General features: G+C 39.0%; 1 protein-coding gene across 1 annotated transcript in view; it reads right to left on the reverse strand.

Annotated features, from left to right (window-relative positions):
• Positions 1-16,635, reverse strand: part of LOC103369940 (zinc finger SWIM domain-containing protein 6) — a 62,798-nt gene that overhangs the window by 10,652 nt on the left and 35,511 nt on the right. The window contains exons 3-10 of the mRNA XM_008298800.1: positions 14,541-14,689; positions 13,340-13,490; positions 8,928-9,107; positions 8,001-8,177; positions 7,741-7,887; positions 7,158-7,298; positions 5,499-5,759; positions 1,507-1,642 (exon numbers count right to left, since the gene is read on the reverse strand). Of these exons, the coding sequence (XP_008297022.1) occupies positions 1,507-1,642; positions 5,499-5,759; positions 7,158-7,298; positions 7,741-7,887; positions 8,001-8,177; positions 8,928-9,107; positions 13,340-13,490; positions 14,541-14,689 (1,342 nt within the window). The remainder of the gene's footprint in view (positions 1-1,506; positions 1,643-5,498; positions 5,760-7,157; positions 7,299-7,740; positions 7,888-8,000; positions 8,178-8,927; positions 9,108-13,339; positions 13,491-14,540; positions 14,690-16,635) is intronic.

Below are 16,635 nucleotides of genomic sequence, written 5' to 3' on the forward strand. Positions count from 1 at the left end.
TGTGTGAAACACTTTGAATTACCTTGGGTACGAATTGTGCTATTCAAATAAACCTGCCATGCCTTCCCGTCTTTTATCTGTTACAGGTTATTAAAATTGATGATACCAATAATCGGAAAAAAGGCAAATATCAGCCCAGAAAATTGTCCAGGCCGATAATTGGTTGACCCCTACTTTTTTCCTCCTGAAATCAGCCCTGAAAAAGGTCCTGCAGGGATGGTTCTTGTACAAGAAATAGGCACAAAGGTTTGGGTCGATCTAAAATAGCCCCAAAGTTCCTGCAGTAGAAAATGATTCACTGTTGCAGAGTGTAAGGAGCATCTTATAAACAGCAGCACAACAGGTCAAACTGATGCTTTTACTGATCAGCAGCTGCAGTGTATGATTCCACAGATGCTACAGTTCACTGATGAAGACTGTTAACCCCATAAACTGCCTGAGGACGCACACGCACCATGTCAGTAAACACAAACATATTTGGTATCACATGGTTCAGTCCTTGCCTTTGCAAAAATAATATTGCATTTCTTTCATGTCTTATGTGTTTTGCACAAGAGCCTAAACATAAATTTTAAAGTCACGATGACTGCTGTAATTCTGTTCTTGCAGCACTCTGACTCCCAAAATGACCAAATCACAAACGGCATTTTTTGTAAATTACTTACAGTGACAAATCAGATTTCATTTTAAGTGGACAAAAATGTTTAATTTTTACTGATGTCTCTGCTTCGTTTCTGTTTCACATCCAGGTTTTTGACACTTTCACAAGAAACCTTAGTGATTTTTTTTGTGGTGGGGCCACGTTTATCAGGTCACTATAGTCAGAGTGGTTCAGAAGCTACAGCCATTTTCATTTGGGTTTGTGAAGCTCCTTAGAGTCAGTAAAGTTATGATTGGACATGTTACTTTTTGTACAGCTGGGGCACATCTCTTAAAATGAGGATAAAACATTTGCTGGCAGGACGAGGCATGACCTTAAACAAAAGATGAATCTGTCAGATTGATCAAGGTTTATTGGTTAATTGATAATGATGTCACATTAATCAATGCCACAGAGGAAACAATGATACCTGCTGACTGCTCTGCTGTTTGTTAAGTGTGTTTATTGGTTATGTCTGTATACCACCAGGTGGGTGAGGTGGACATATGTCCTGGTTAGGATGCCTTTAAGTGTTGTGCAGACTCGGATTGCTCAGTGCACCACACGCCGTCTGTCAGTAACGCAATTGAAAAAATTACAGTTCTTGGAAGAAACAGGATAATGAACTAAACTCATTATATGGAGAAGAAGTAGCAACAAAACAGCTGAGAGACACTCCAAACATGTACACAGCTGCTGACATTTATAAAAAGGCAAACTAACGTTAATCTGACACTGTTAATCTCAAAGAACCAACTCTTAATATTCACAGGCTATGTTTTTGTTTTTTCTTTCTTTAGATATATTCTGTCTAATTTCTATGTGGGCAGACGAGACGTCTAGCTGCTAAAAGGCGGGTGACTCACCTCATGGCCCTCAGTGCAATTCTGTACGCCAGCTCGGCGTCATGAGGTAGCAGGGAGGCGAAGAGATACTTGGCAAAAGTGTGCATGGGGACACTTTCTCTGTAGAGGATTTCCCCCAGGCCACTGTAAGGACCAGCTGGAAGAAAGAGGACAACGTGGTGATGAGTTTATACAGTCAACCTGAACACAGAGGAGGGCTACTGTGATACTTCACATGTGACCGGACAGTAACCCTGTGTACCAGATTGTTTCCCAGCCTGATGTGTCAACAAGTCTGATAGCGCTGATTAAACCGGCAGAGCGAGCTGAGCAGTGTGAGTCAGCTGTGTTTTAGAGGCTGATCGCTCTGTTAGTCAAGCAGGGACTTTAAACAGCATCAGAGAACATCCTGAAACAACATGTCAACTTGTAAGAAAAGGAAATTACAAGAATAACAGATGAGCTGAAGGGCTGACAGCTTCTAGGAAAAGCTTTCAGGATGAATCCATCCTTAACTTCTCTGTGCGGCCTGGTTTTCTTTGTGGCACAGAACAGAAATTAAAAAAACAAATTAATTTCTTTTAGTTTCATTACCATTTTCCTCTAAAAAAATAAATAAATAAAAATAACAGATGAAAACACATATATTTGATTTGAAAATGTCAGTTTTTGAAGGACTAGATTGCCATTACTCTGCTTTTTTCCCCCCTCCATTCTGAGTTCTTTATCCAGCCTTTGAATTGAGATTAATTTTGACTTTTAGTAAAACAATTTAAAGCATCTCATTACAAAACATGACAAAGAACAAACTGATACAACATAAAATGCAAAGAAAGATGATTTATTGTCCTTGGTATCACTCTGTAAGGGCTGAAAAAAATATTTCTATTTAATGTTGCTTTTCATCACGTATTAATGAAACCTTACAAACAACGACACCAAGGTTTCTGGAATTCAGTGGGAACAAACACAAGCAAGCTTCTTCAATCACACTAAAACATCTAATCAGTTGAATGTAGCTAAATCTTTCTGCTACTCAGAAAAAGGGTCACAAATATATAGTTTAATTTGTTTTTTAAAAAGCTCAGGATTTCCTAACATAGCTGATCACTATAGTTTTTAGCAAAAGCTACTGAAACAGGAGGAAATGTTTCATTTGCTGGAAATCACTTTCGGCAGCGATGAATACATATGTGCTGCTTCTTTATAAGCATTATTCTTGGATAAAGCATAGTTGCTTTTTTTTTTTTTATTACAAATGCTGCACGTCATGACACATTTTAAAAATGTGGCCTGAAAACTTGTCAACAACTACAATGAAAAAAAAAACTCAAACTGAATTTGTTGGGGATTTTCAGCTGCGGATGAATCCACATTTGGCGCTCTGGTGATCATTTCTAGCAATTTCTGTGACAGAAGGCATCATTTTTCATTACAAATGTTGCAAGACATTACATATTGCAAAAATGTGTTCTAAAACCAAGCGTCAGAGGAAGAACAAGCTTGGGTGTTCTGTATTTTTCTGATTGTCAGCAAATCCTTTGAACACTGTGTTAGCCTGTAGCTCCTAATCTGTGACTCTCAACTCATATCCGCTGATATCTACTAAAAATATAATTCTTTGGAAAAAAAAAAAAAAAGTTTAATTAATTTCCTAAAACAGCCGGACACTGAAAGCATTTTTCAAACAGAAGGAAATGCTGAATTTGTTGGGGACTATTTTTAGCTGAGGATGAATACACATTTGGTCCTCTAGTGAGTGTTTAGAGCAGCAGAAAAGTGTATGTGGGATTAAATCAAAAACAAACTACAACATGTGTTCAAGGTAATAAAGGAACATGTCACCCAATCAAACAGTGTGGCGAACTGATGTGTTTTTAAGAGTGTTTTTTTAAGGAAACAATGGCGCTCTGTGGCACAGAGGACTAAAAAAATTTACATGATCTAAAAATCAGAGGGGTGGACACAACAATAGTGTGTTTTGGTCTTTTAAGGGGGATTTGTTGATAATAACAAAAGCAGAATTTTACCAGACATATAGGTTAACATAGCTTAAAAGACCAGAAAAAAATGACATTTGTTTTAACTCTTTTCCATAATGATATACGAGCCGTGACTTCCTTTGGGCCTCTGCTTTATAATCACAACCAAGCCGAGTGAGCAGGAGCCGCATGTGAGGGGCTGAGCAGCTCTGTCATTAGTGGGTTTGCAGAGAAAAGAGCCTTGAACCATGACAAGCCACAAGCTTATTATAGTCCTCAATACACACACACATGCGCACACACAACGTCAGCAAACAGACCGACAATGCAAACAGTGCTTGCACACAACTGTAAACACAGGAACATACAAAGTGTAAATGTACAGCGCAGAGCATGCACTAAAGTACACAGCGTTAACACAACAGCGCACACACTAACACAACACACTGATAAAGCACAGAGAGGTGTTTGTGGTTCAGGGTGTGAAACAGGAATGTCCATGTGTGCAGATAGTGCAGTTCCTGGAAACATCTAAAGGAGCAGTGCAACATTTTGGGAACTATTCCTGTTCGGTGAGTAGATTGATCTGATGCTCGTGTGTCGGGTAAGCAGGTTAGCTTAGCTTCACATAAAGACTGGAAATGGGGAAACTGCTAGCTTGGCTCTGCCCAAAATAGCAAAATCCACATAATAATACTTTAGATTGCACAAAATTAAAGAGGGTCTTTTTATTCTTCTCATCCCGGATTTATTTTTCCCTCCTAAGATTTATAGTAAACAGCGTTTCTAACTGTTTTAGTTTCTTTTCCTAGTTGGTTGATATGTTCTGATGCGACCACATTCTCATTAATCGTGCAATCTTCTGTGTTCGTTTCACAAGGAAAAAAGCAATACATGAACAGCCTTTCAAGATTCATCCATTATTTCCAATGGCAGGAGGAACAGACTAACTGTGAACACCCCCGCTTTTTCACAACTTCAGGCTGGTCCAACCTGATGGAGACTGTTAGGTCTAACTTACTAAACGTTTACTGAACGTTTAGTTACAGTTGGCTCCAAACTATTTGATACCATGTCAAAGTAGTCGTCGCCAAAAAGTGGAGTGTAAACTTTGCAAACAGCCGTTTGTATATCACAGCTCAACAACCAACATGGCAGACCATCAAATAAACAGCAGCTAGCTTGTCTGTGTTAAATTCCTCAATAGTTCTTGTGCTGAGATCATTGATCAGACATTATATGAATATGAGCAGGTGTATGCTGGTCTGTTCCAGGTCTATTTCAGAAAAAAAACACAAAAAAACAAAAAAAAACTGGTTCAAATGATTTAACATTCTGAAAATACTTTTATTTATTACTTTTACTGTTTTTTTTAAATGTTGATTTATATCTAATTCAGGCTAATAAGGCCTCAGGTAGAGTGCACTCAGTGCTCTGTGGAACATTTAGTTCATCTAGAGATAACATGCAGATTTTGATTTAGTCGTAAGGTAGGTATGATTTCAGACCGCCAAAATGTTTTTGATTCGATACAGTCCGAGTACATTAAGGTAAAATGCATTTCCTTGTGTTCTGGGTTGTGGGTCAAACAAGCTGCAACATTTCAAGATTACAGCTTAAAAAATGGGATGACATTTTAAGACAAAATCAACTACTTAAGAATATAAATTAGCATATCTAATGTTAATACCAATAATCAGTATTTGCAAACCTAGAAAAAAGAAAAAGGTCCAAATTTTGTCTGACCTGATGACATTCAATTAAATGTCAGCATATGCTTGTGAATTAGGGCTTAACAACTGAAGTAAAGGACCTGATTGCAAATTTTTCTGACCAATATTGTAATTTGTAATATTTCTTTAGGTCAAGGTTAAGTTCAATACTGTCTGAGTTAGACATACTGCATAACATATTCTCTCATTTTCAGCCTTTATGACACACAAACTGCTTTGCTTCAAACTGTAATTTCATTTGGAAATTGAACAACTGTTCAGCCCTATTGTAAAAATTCTACCTTTGAGTCGTACTCACCCTCTAGCAGGAAAACGGCCTGCTTCCGGAAGATCTTCACCAATGTGTCGTCTAAGTCGACCTCTTGAAGCCTGGACAGCAGCTGCTCTTCGTTGCGACACACCTTCTCCTGGGCGTAGAGTCCGTCTGGCATCACCCGCTGCTGACCTAGACCAATCAGAGCCGTCTCTACAGCCAGCGACACAAACGACTCGCCGTCCTCCAAGAAACGCTGCGCAGGAAGAACAGGATGCTCCGTCCTCCTGCCTGAACCCAGCGAGCCTGGGGGTGAGGGAGAGGGGAGGAGGGGGTGAGGGATGACTTGGCAAGGAAAATGTTCCCTTTGGGCTGTGGATTGAGCTAAGTATTGATAAATCTATTGATCTATTTGTTCATCCTGGTGCTCCTTTTTCACAGCGTGCTCTCCTGAGGATGGTAATCATGTGTTTTAATGGTTTAATGATGTCTTGGCAGACCTCACAGCTCATCCCAGGAGGGTTCACAGTCCCCAGTGAACACACACTCACACACTGGCATAGTTATTAATAGCAGAGTCTTAATTGAAAACTTTCAGAACTTTTCCTACATAGTGGTTCCAACATCACCTCATTCACCTTCAGACCACTTTACTGTTTTCAATCTTTACCGTGCTGTACATTTCCTTTAAATGAATAAAGCTAGCATTTCCACATTATTCCACAATCAATAATGCATAATGACAAAGAGAAACATGTCTTTAAATGTTTTTTCTGCAAATTTAGAGGAAAAAAAAAAGAAGTCTCATTGGTTATCTAGTGATGGAAGAAAATGAAACCTAAAAACATAAAAGTGAACACGTCCGGAACTAACTGCACTTTTCAAGAGAAACTGATCTGCTGCGGCGTCTTTTCAGGCTACAGTATGTTGAAATTCGTCTAGCTGGGCTCCCTGCATAATTAATGCATTTTAATTGGAGTGTTTTTCCTGCTGCATTTCTTATTCATGAGCTGTTATTGGAGGATGACTGGAGGCCAATCAGCACGTCTGTGTCATCTCTGCTGATTGCGACCTGAGGGCCTGCAGTTCCGACAGGAAAGACACAATCACTGCAGCGTTGACGTTGGAAGAACACTCAGGAAAACCAGTGTTTGTGTGCACTGTATCTGCAGCGCAGGAAAGCACCAATCTACGTTTATAATTACCAAAGCATTTCCATTTTTATACTTGTACTGTACTTTACTTTTTATACCACTATGTTTATTTGACAGATAAAGTTGTTAGGTACTATTCAAATTAGGATTTTATGTTGTATGACAAGCTTATAAAATGCAAAAACACTGAACACTGCCTGAGTGACTGATGAGTGTAGTTGGAGCTTCTTGTCAGCATTTGCACCAAAAACGAACTTCAAATCTAAATTTCTCACAGCTTCATTAAGGTATAAGTCCCAAAAGTACATCTGTACCTAAGTATTTCACAAAAAGCTTTTTAAAAAGCCTCAAAAAATGAAGACAATCTTTTGCTGGCTCAACCCATAGTTTGGGAACTGCTACCTAAACTGAACGACCCAAATGTGAGTAAAGTAGGTAAAAACAGCTCCACTGTGAGCAGCGATCAGTCATACGTATGTTTACTCAGATCAATGCTATGGTAATTTCACTCACGTAAAGGTGATGTAAGTAGTTCTACTGCTGTGTGTACCTGAGAAGTCGAGCACAGCTCCGTCTTCGCTGCCTCTCCCCATCTCCATGAGGGTGCTGAACAGAGTGCCGATGGGGTCCAGGGGGTGGCCCACCCAGCCCTCCAGGTTGGTGACTGATGTTATTCCTCTGTGGAGCAGCTCTGCAGTAACAAACACAGTGTCAATGAATTGTTTACACTCTGTAACGTAGAAAGTGTCAGAGACAGCTGAAAATATGAGCAGACTTGTACTTGTAGTTTAGCTTAATAAAAAATTTTTTTTTTAAAGTTTTTCTAATCGTAACTTCATTTGGATGTTTGAACAATGCTGTGTAAACGTTTAAACCTAAAATTTCATTCAGCAGGAGGACGACTTTAAACATCCAGCCAGAGTCATACACCACTTTTCCACCAACGCAGTGAGACATTGGTGCCAAATTTGGAACCAGTTCTGCGTGTTTCAACAGCGAAGAGCGACTCTCGTCCAGGAAAACTGGTTCCAAACTGGCACCAGCACTTGGTTTAGAACCAGAACAGCTTATATCACAGGGGAAATACACCACCTTTGGTCTTTAAATGTAAAAATCTATACTTAAAGACAGACCTTTTTTGTGAGCACGGAAGAGCTCCAGCTGTTTCTGCTGTTGCCTCCGTAGCGTGTTGACGATGGCGATGGCCAGCCTAAGTGCTTCCTTGGGGTAACCATGTGATCTCAGGGCATCCACCCGGGCACACGCGGTGGGCACATGCTCTACAGGAGATGAAAAAAAGAAGAGACATTTCATTTTCTCCCTCTGTTCTTTTTTTATCCTCTTATTACTTTCACTTGCCTCCCCTCTAAAGCACAAGTCTCTGCTGTCTCACCGTGCCACAGGGGCCACCCTCTGGCGTCGAACAGGGAGCTGTCGAGGTTGTCGTGGTAACAGTAGTTGGTGTAGTGGTCCTCGGTGATGATGTGCTGCAGGTGGGGGTCCTGCCAGTGCAGGTCGCAGGCCTCGATAGCTCGCGTGAAAACTGTCCGGTGAGGCCGAGTCAGGGAATCTGTAAGAAAGACGTCAGAGGGTTTTAACTCACGTCGCAACGAGACGGTTCTGGCTCCGTGTCAGTTGTGATTAAATGTCCAAAACGTAGAAAATCTAATTAAAGAAAAAGACACTACCATTAAGTGTAGAATCTGCCTAGAATAATTATGTTTTCAGGTTTTCTTTAGTATCAAATTACTTCAGTGATGATTGTACTTCCAATGGCACTTCAGAGCAGTAGTTCTTAAAAGTAGAGAGACAAAGGAGCGGCAAACACTGATATTCACTTGAAAACTGACTAACCAGAACTGAAAAATGCCTCTAACAGAACCAAATGCAGGGCTGTTACAGATCGAAGCATCAGCAGTAATAACAGCACCTGTCCTCTCATTCCAAACATTTTTATTACCGCCTGATAGAAACGTTCATGTGTCTGTGTTTTCTCTGATTTAGTGGAAACAGAGAGACGAATTAAGGCTAGAAAAAGCTGCAGGACCTCAGCGGTGTTATTAGGCTCATTCTATTAGCCACACTAAAAAGGTAATAAGGCTCGCAGGCACTGAGATTGAAGGAAGGAGACTTGATTAAAAGAGAGGGGGGAGGGTGCAGAAAGACGACTTAATAGTGTTAATACAGAAGCAGAACAGAAGAGGAGGAGGAGGAGGAGGAGGAGGCGCTGCAAAGGAGAACGGACAAAAAAGACACGATGTAGGAGAAGAAATAAAACAAAGAGAGACCACGATTCTGCTCCGGCTGGGTGTCGTCTCACCTGGGTTGCCGGGAGGGCCCTGGGGCAGAGCGTTGGTCAGATTGGTCAGCTCGCTGCCATGGTTACCGTCCTCCAAGGGACAGACGTCCACGCCGTTCCACCTGCGAAGCTGCCGGAGCCAGAAGCCCTTCTGCTCGGGTTTACAGTGGGGGTTCAGCACGATGCACATCCACAGAGCCCCTGCACACAGATGTCCACAAATATAACACTCACACTCTCATCCTGAGACCTACGGCTATAAACAGGACGTAAAAAAATACATTTACCAAACCTCAAAACACAGTGACTGAGCTTTATTATCACCTCTTTAAAGTAGATGTAAAGTAGGGCTGAAGGGCAACTGAACTGCTGATTATCTTCTTAGTTAATTGTTGTTGTCTGTAAACTGTCAGCTTGTTTCATGCCCTGTCCAAAAAAAAGTCTACAAAAGTTAATGAATGTCTCACATTTAAATTCTTAAAAATCAACATTGTCTGTTTGCTAAATAATTCACCTACTAATCGTTGCTGTTCCACCAATCAGTGATCTGTCCTTCAAAAGATGCAGGCAGAAAAAAATACAAATGTAGAGCACCTACAATTCTTCAGAGTTTTTCTCTTCACGAAAAGAACAGAAAGAGTAAAAAACAGCCACCATTTTTGTTGCATATTAAGAAGGTAACTAAAAGTAGGTGAATGATTTGTTACTGGTTTTTATTTTATTTAAAATGACACGAACATACAGCTACTTTTGTTGTTTTGGAAAGGTGTTTAAACATACATATCGAAACCCAAATAAAAGACACATTTAAATAAATAAGACAATAGTTCTATTATTACTATTATTATTAATGAAATCAGAGACAGTGGCATTGCTTGTGCACACCTTTAACATATGTCTGCAACTAGTTCTTCCTCCCATGAAAAGTTCATGGTTTCTGTTTTGTTTGTTTGATTAGGAGTCTAAAACCCACAGATATCCAGCTAAAAATGATGAAAACTGAGAAAAGCAGCAAATTCTCACTTTAGAGAAACTGCAGCCAGAGAACAGTTTGTGTTTGTGCCTTAAAAAATACTAAATGACTAATCAAGCAACAAATTAGCTGCTTTGACAGATATATGCTGTGTAACTCTTCTCTGCATTCAGGGGAAAGAAAAGAGTAAAAACGAATTTCGGCTGCTTATTAATCTACAGTTACAGCCTTATGGTAATTTGCCTCACTCAACCAGTCAAGCTCTGGTTTCTATCCATGTCTGTCCAGACTTGTCCTTCGAACTTTTACATATGAACATCATCATTTTTGCAGTGCCCATTGGATGTGGCACAAAACGGTTTCTCCACATGCTATAGATATTTTACAAGTCATATTTTTACAATCTCTACTTGTTTTTCACACTACTTTGGACATCAGCTTTAGAAATATATTTTCCCATGCTTCATGTATGTTCCAACACCATACCGACAACTTGTTCCTCTATATACTGTTATTGAGTCATGCTGCAATTATTTTATTGATCCAGTATGTTTTATTGTTCTTTCGTATCTGCCCTGTGTAAGCACAGCCTGCAGGTCAGGTGAAAATCACAGAATTTTGTCATGTAATTGTTGGTCACAGCTGAGTCAGTCATTGCTTCCCAGGCATACAGGGAGCAGAGATTTTCCCGGGTTTTTTTGTGAATGGTTTATTTTTAAGCAAATTCTATAATGACAGAAGCAGAATACAGTGAATGACATACCACAATCTCAAGCTTATATTTGCTTATTTTTCCCAAGGGAAAATGTCTCACATGGTATGTTCAAGAACCGCCAGAAAAATGGAAAATCCAATAATTCTCATGTTTCTCAAGTGGCTGGCTTTGATAAATATTGTCATTGTGGGATTTAAAAAAAAAAAAAAAAAGATAACACGCGTTTCAAACCAAGCGGTTGGTTTTATGGGTTCAGAGGATTAAATGTCATCATTTTACCCTGTCAGACATTTACGTGAATATTTGTCGTAATTAGTGAATTCATCCTTGAGGCCTGAAACATGTTTTGTGAGGTCACAGTGACCTTTGACCGCTAACATCTAATCCGCTAATCCATGAGTCCAAGTGAATGTTTGCGCATAATTTTAAGAAATTCCCCCAAGGCGTTTCTGAGATATCATGTGAAAAACTTGGGAAGATGCCCCTGATCTTTGGTTGTCGCTGGGGCGGAGGCATGAAAACTAACCAAAACTAGTTGAATGAATAGTTACTGGTTCTAAACTTGAACTAAAATACTACTTTTGAGATAATGACATCACTAGTTACTGGTTTCCTCCTCAGTATTATTTCAGTAATGTGAAACTGCTTTCAAGAGGTGGCTAAAAACATGTGTGTAAACCAACACAAAAGCCAATTTAGCAAATAGAAAATAAGAAATGGTTCTATTTTTACTGATGTTATTATAAAATTCTAATAGCATTGGTTCTCATAAAGTATGCACTGTTGCTATGTGATGTTTTATGTCTGATAAGGACTCCAAACCCAAAGATTTTTAACTTAAAGTGACATAAAACAAAGAAAAGTTGGAGATATTTGCTTTAAAAAATTGCAAGAAAAAATTTAATTCTTGTAATTGTAATAAAGACGTGTGAAATTAACCGCACTGTTGGCTGAAAGCATGAAAACAGACTAGAGGAAGAAAACACATAAAGTAGGCAGAGTGAAGGAGGAGGGGAACAATGAAAACGTTAGAGGATAAATAAAGGATGACAGATGACAAAATGAAACAGGAGAAGAAAAGAAAGGAGGTGAGATGAGGGAAAAAAAGAGAAGACATGGAAGAGAGGTGAAGGGAGGGGAGGACGACGTGAATGTAGGAGGGAGGCTGAGGACGGGGGGAGGGGAACAGAGGAGAGAGGCTTTATCCTCCGTCTCTTTGTTAGAGCTGCACCAAGGACAACAGCGAGGAGGAAAAAAAGCAGTCAGACGAGAGTGACGAAATGCAGAGAAAGAATCTTGAACAGTCGCAAAAGAGGTGAAGATAAACAAAACAGGAGGAAGGAGAAGAGGACTGTTGTTGTTTACGTGTTGCATCTCAGTTTGTTTGTAAGTGATGCCTGAACCATTTTAATCACAATCAAAAAAAATAAATGCATTTCTACTTTCTGCAACAGAGATGATCAGTTTCAGGGGTCAACAATCAGCCACAGGGTGCATTCTAGTTCCCTGTTAGGGCTGCACGATGCATCATTTCAACATCAACACTGCCATGTGAAGAAAGACAAATTAACCTGAACACGTCACTCCTGAACTTTTTTTTGAGCTTTATACAAAAAGAAAACTTGGGCGGTTCTCGTTTTCTAGGACTAATCTACAAGAAAAGTCTGTCTGATAGAACATCATAAACTCTGATTTAACCCATTCCATGACTTTCATGTTGCCATACGTAGAAGGTCTTTCGGGGTCCATTGCACCCCAAGAAAGAATATGTACAAATTATTTGTTGGTATTCATTATAGACTTTTATACTCTGTTCAATACATTTTCTGATCAGTTGATGTATTTTTTGGTTCCAAATGCCTGACAAATGTCCCTCTTTTTATATTTAAAAAAATATCTTAAAAAAAAAAAAAAACAATTCCTGTCACCTCAACCAAATGGCTTTGGGTCCAAAAGACCTCAAAAGTCCCCAATAGGGTTAAGGGTTCTTGGGGGAAATCTTTTGGCGATTAATTTAGTTTTGGATTCATCCTCAAGGAAACACAAATGTCACGAAAATCAGTCACATGACCATCAGCGTCTGCAGGCTTTGTCCTTCAGGAATCATTACATTTGGAAAAAAATTTCTATCCATCCATCCAACTGATATTTAAGTCTGGACCGACAAGAAACACAATGAGTGAGGTTAAAAATAATCTGTTAAAAAAAATACTTTCGAAACAAAGCTTAATTTATCACAGCAAAGCAGCAAGGTCCGAATTAAAGCTAAAGAGTAATTATTAGATACTTAGCAGTGGAAGGGGATTACGGGTTAATCCTGTATTTCATGCCTAAATAAGACTCTGTTTTGTGCATCTTCTGTCTTTTCATTGAAACTTCAAACTGTCTTAATGCTGTTTTATCTTACAAGCAAATGCACAAAAGTCAAAACTCAGCCTGACAGAACTACAAGATCCTGCTACATGTTTCTCTTCAAGTGTTCGCCCACCAGGTTGATAATATCTATCCCAGTTTCGCAAGTATTTTTAATGCTATTTAAGCATATGAAGTACACTTTTATAAATACTATGCTCATTGTCGAAAGCTTCAGTTAGCATAATTTAAACAAAAGGACATATTTGTCTTAATTTTAAATCAAACTCAGGCATCTCAATGAAAGTATAATGTAGCTGCTTTCTTAAGCTGAAGCAGCCACAGTATATGACTGTTTGTATGTCTCTGTGTGTTTTTCAGTCAGTACTGTACCTAGCTCATCCCACAGCTGCCTGTACTTGTCAGTCATGGTGGTCCCCTGTTGCCTCCACAGTGCCAGTCTGGGGTCGCCCATGAACTGCTCTGTGATCAGCGTTAACATGCGAGCGCCGTTGGAGTCCCTCATCTTCAGCATCTCTCTCACCTGCACAGAGAGAGGGGTGTTGTGGGTAAAAAAATGTATATATAGCATCTATTTATTATGACAATTAAAGTGAGATCAAGATACATTTTGATAGAGAGGTCTGAGGTCTGCAGAGGCAAAGAAGAAAACAGAAGCATATGTAGATACTAGAGCTGCAACAATTAATCCATCAGCTGTCAATTACTAAATCAGAAGGCAATTAGCTAGATATTTAGAAAAACATTTCAGAATTAAGGCTATGTGGAAATCACTTCAGTTTGTGAAAGCCAAATAAATGTTTCTAAGTGAAAATTTCTGTAAGAAACACCAATAGACTATTCAGTTTTCTAATCTGTTTTATTAGTTGCTATACTCGCAATATTAAACAAACTTGGCTGTTAATCAGCACCAAACACAAAAACATGTTAATGCACTTTCTGCATCACCTTCTGAATGCATGAAGTGTGTGATACTGCAACTGCTCGCTTAAATGTTTGTTATACTGCTAGCATGCAGCTAAACAGGTTTGCTGATAAAATGTTTTTTTTTACTAAGCAGAGAAGAAAAAGAAATTGTAAAAAAGGAGACGCTTCTTGCAGCTGATTTAAACAACTGATGGTGTAAGGCAGCCTCCTTTGGAAAACGTTAGCCGTGCAGCATCAGTAGTAATCTATCAGGGTAAAAGAGCTCTGCCTTCATGACAATGAAAACTCTTTCAGCTTTAGCTTCAATACATCTCAGTAACCCATGAATCTTGCATCACAATACACCACTCAATACTGCTTGGATAGAACCATGTCAGTACCATGACGTGAAAACACATTTTGTCTTGTCACTATTTGGTTGACAAGGAGTCACACACACATAGAATGCTGTGTCATCTGCATAGAAACTGTTATTATGACTGTAAGAGTCTGTGTGAGTGTAAATAGTAAAGGGCCCAGCACAGATCCTTGTGGTTCAAACCTTATTATTTATCCCAATGCAAATCACTTTGGTATTATCAGAGATTATCAGAGTCATGACAAAGTCATCACAGTGCTGCATACGATGAGATTTGAGGGTCGGTACCTTGCTGAACAGTAAGTTGAGCTGCTTTCCCGAGCCATGGTACCCGCCCTGGGAGAGAAAGAGCTTGACCTGTTCCTGGACTTGCTCCTCGTCCAGATGCCAACAGTTCTCGTCGTCCACACTCGCCCCCGCTGTCGGATCTGGAGCTCCTGCACCGAAAAATAGAAATCAGTCAGCAAGTCTTCATGACAGTTACAAGTCAAACTAATTTGGTCTTCATTTACTTGTTTTTACTAAATTCTGTGGTGGTGCAAGTAGTCAGATGCAACACCAGAAATATATATAGTCAAGTAAAAGTCATATTTCTTAAGTAAAAATAGCTTAATATTTGCATCAAAATATACTTATTGTGCCAAAAGTAAAAGTTCATTATGTAGAATGGCCCATTTCAAAGTAACATAAATTACATTACATACCTACATGATATTTATTTAGTGTTGCAAGTAAGGGCTAATTCTAACTTCATTACTAATAACTGGAATCAATTTAGTCTTGACTGATCTTGAGCAATAATGATTAATTACAATGTATTTGTGGATTACATTTTATACTACTAATCTATTGCTCTAAAAAGCAAAAATAATAATAAATGTAGGAAAAACAACAATATTTGCCTCTGAAATATCGTAAAGTGAGGTATTTGTTAAAAGAAATAATAAAAGTATAAATGTGTTCAGCTACTTTCCACACCGATTCTTTAAATAGTGTTAAAACAACATCAGTTTCAATATAAATAAGTGCCTTTTCAGGGAGGAGCACAGGACGAATATGCCTGTGTCAGCATATACAGCCCTTTGCATTAATGCAGTAATGTAGTGCTGGTCATACTTAAACACTGATCAATAGTCTGCAACAATAACCAGCCTCCATGAGCGGAGAAAACATCCTACATTTTTAGCACTTTACATAGGTCTCCAGGGATGTTTAAATTCGTATGATTCAAGCAGAATAGTGTCTTCCATTTTACACAGTGTGCACAAAAGCACTAAGAGAGACTAATCCAGAGTGTTACAACCACCAAGAGGCTGCAAAGCAAATCTACAAACAAGTAAGACTACCATGTACATTAACTGAACTACTGTACAAAATTAGATTAAGGTCAAGAAAGCGCTGTGCGTGTAAACAAACTGGAATAGCAATGTACTATAAGACACATCCAACTGGAAGTGCACCCTAAAAGCAGACAGTGCCACAAAGGAAAATAACTATGCAATGTGGCAGGACATACACACAAAAGACCACAGACTGCATTAAAAAGGTATCTTTGGTTGCATGCACGACTGTATTCTCCACGTCTACTTGTCGGTTGGTTGGTCAATATGAGCTTGTCCAACTAAATTCTCATTGATTAGACATTTACTGGTGTTACTTTAATAAGGTGTAAAGTGCTACATCAGCAGCTTTCCACAATGAATGCATTATGTTTGTGGCAGGAGGACCGGACTACCTGTAAACACTGCTGTGTATTCAAAACTTTGTACTAGCCCAACCTAATGGGGGCAACCAGGTTTAGTTTTAATGTTTCATAAACATTTATTTGGAGTTGGCTCCAAACTACCTGATACTAAGCTGAAGACATTTGTGGTCTGGTTGCAATTTGTAAAAAAAAAAAAAAACGGATGTCCATTAAGTCCAGTGGAAACAGCAGTTCTGTAATAAGGTTCTCAATCATTCTTATGGTGGCATTATCAGTTAATACTGTTTTATTTTCAGAAATCATAAGAATATGGGTATATACACACTGGTCTGCTCTGAGTCTGTTCTTGCCCTTCAGTGTAAAATAACCTGGTTCATATGATTTATTGAGCTTCATAATACTAGCTTTTAATGTTGATTTAGAATTCATTTAGACCAATAAGGCTGCAGGTAGAGTGCACTCAATGCACTGTGGAACATTTAGTTCATGTGGAGTAGGTTGAAGAGGAGGTATAATTTCAGCCAACCAGGGTTTTCCTTGGTTAACTGCAGCCCTGGTTAACTAACCACAAAAATAACGAGCGCATACGTCAGAGCTCGACAACTCGACAATTACAGAAAATGAGTCAACAGTGTTTCAATAATTGACTAATTGTTTCATACTTCATGAAGAAATGCC

This window comes from Stegastes partitus, unplaced genomic scaffold (genome assembly GCF_000690725.1).
Source record: "Stegastes partitus isolate 25-593 unplaced genomic scaffold, Stegastes_partitus-1.0.2 Scaffold1351, whole genome shotgun sequence".
NCBI classification, from domain to species: Eukaryota; Metazoa; Chordata; class Actinopteri; family Pomacentridae; genus Stegastes; species Stegastes partitus.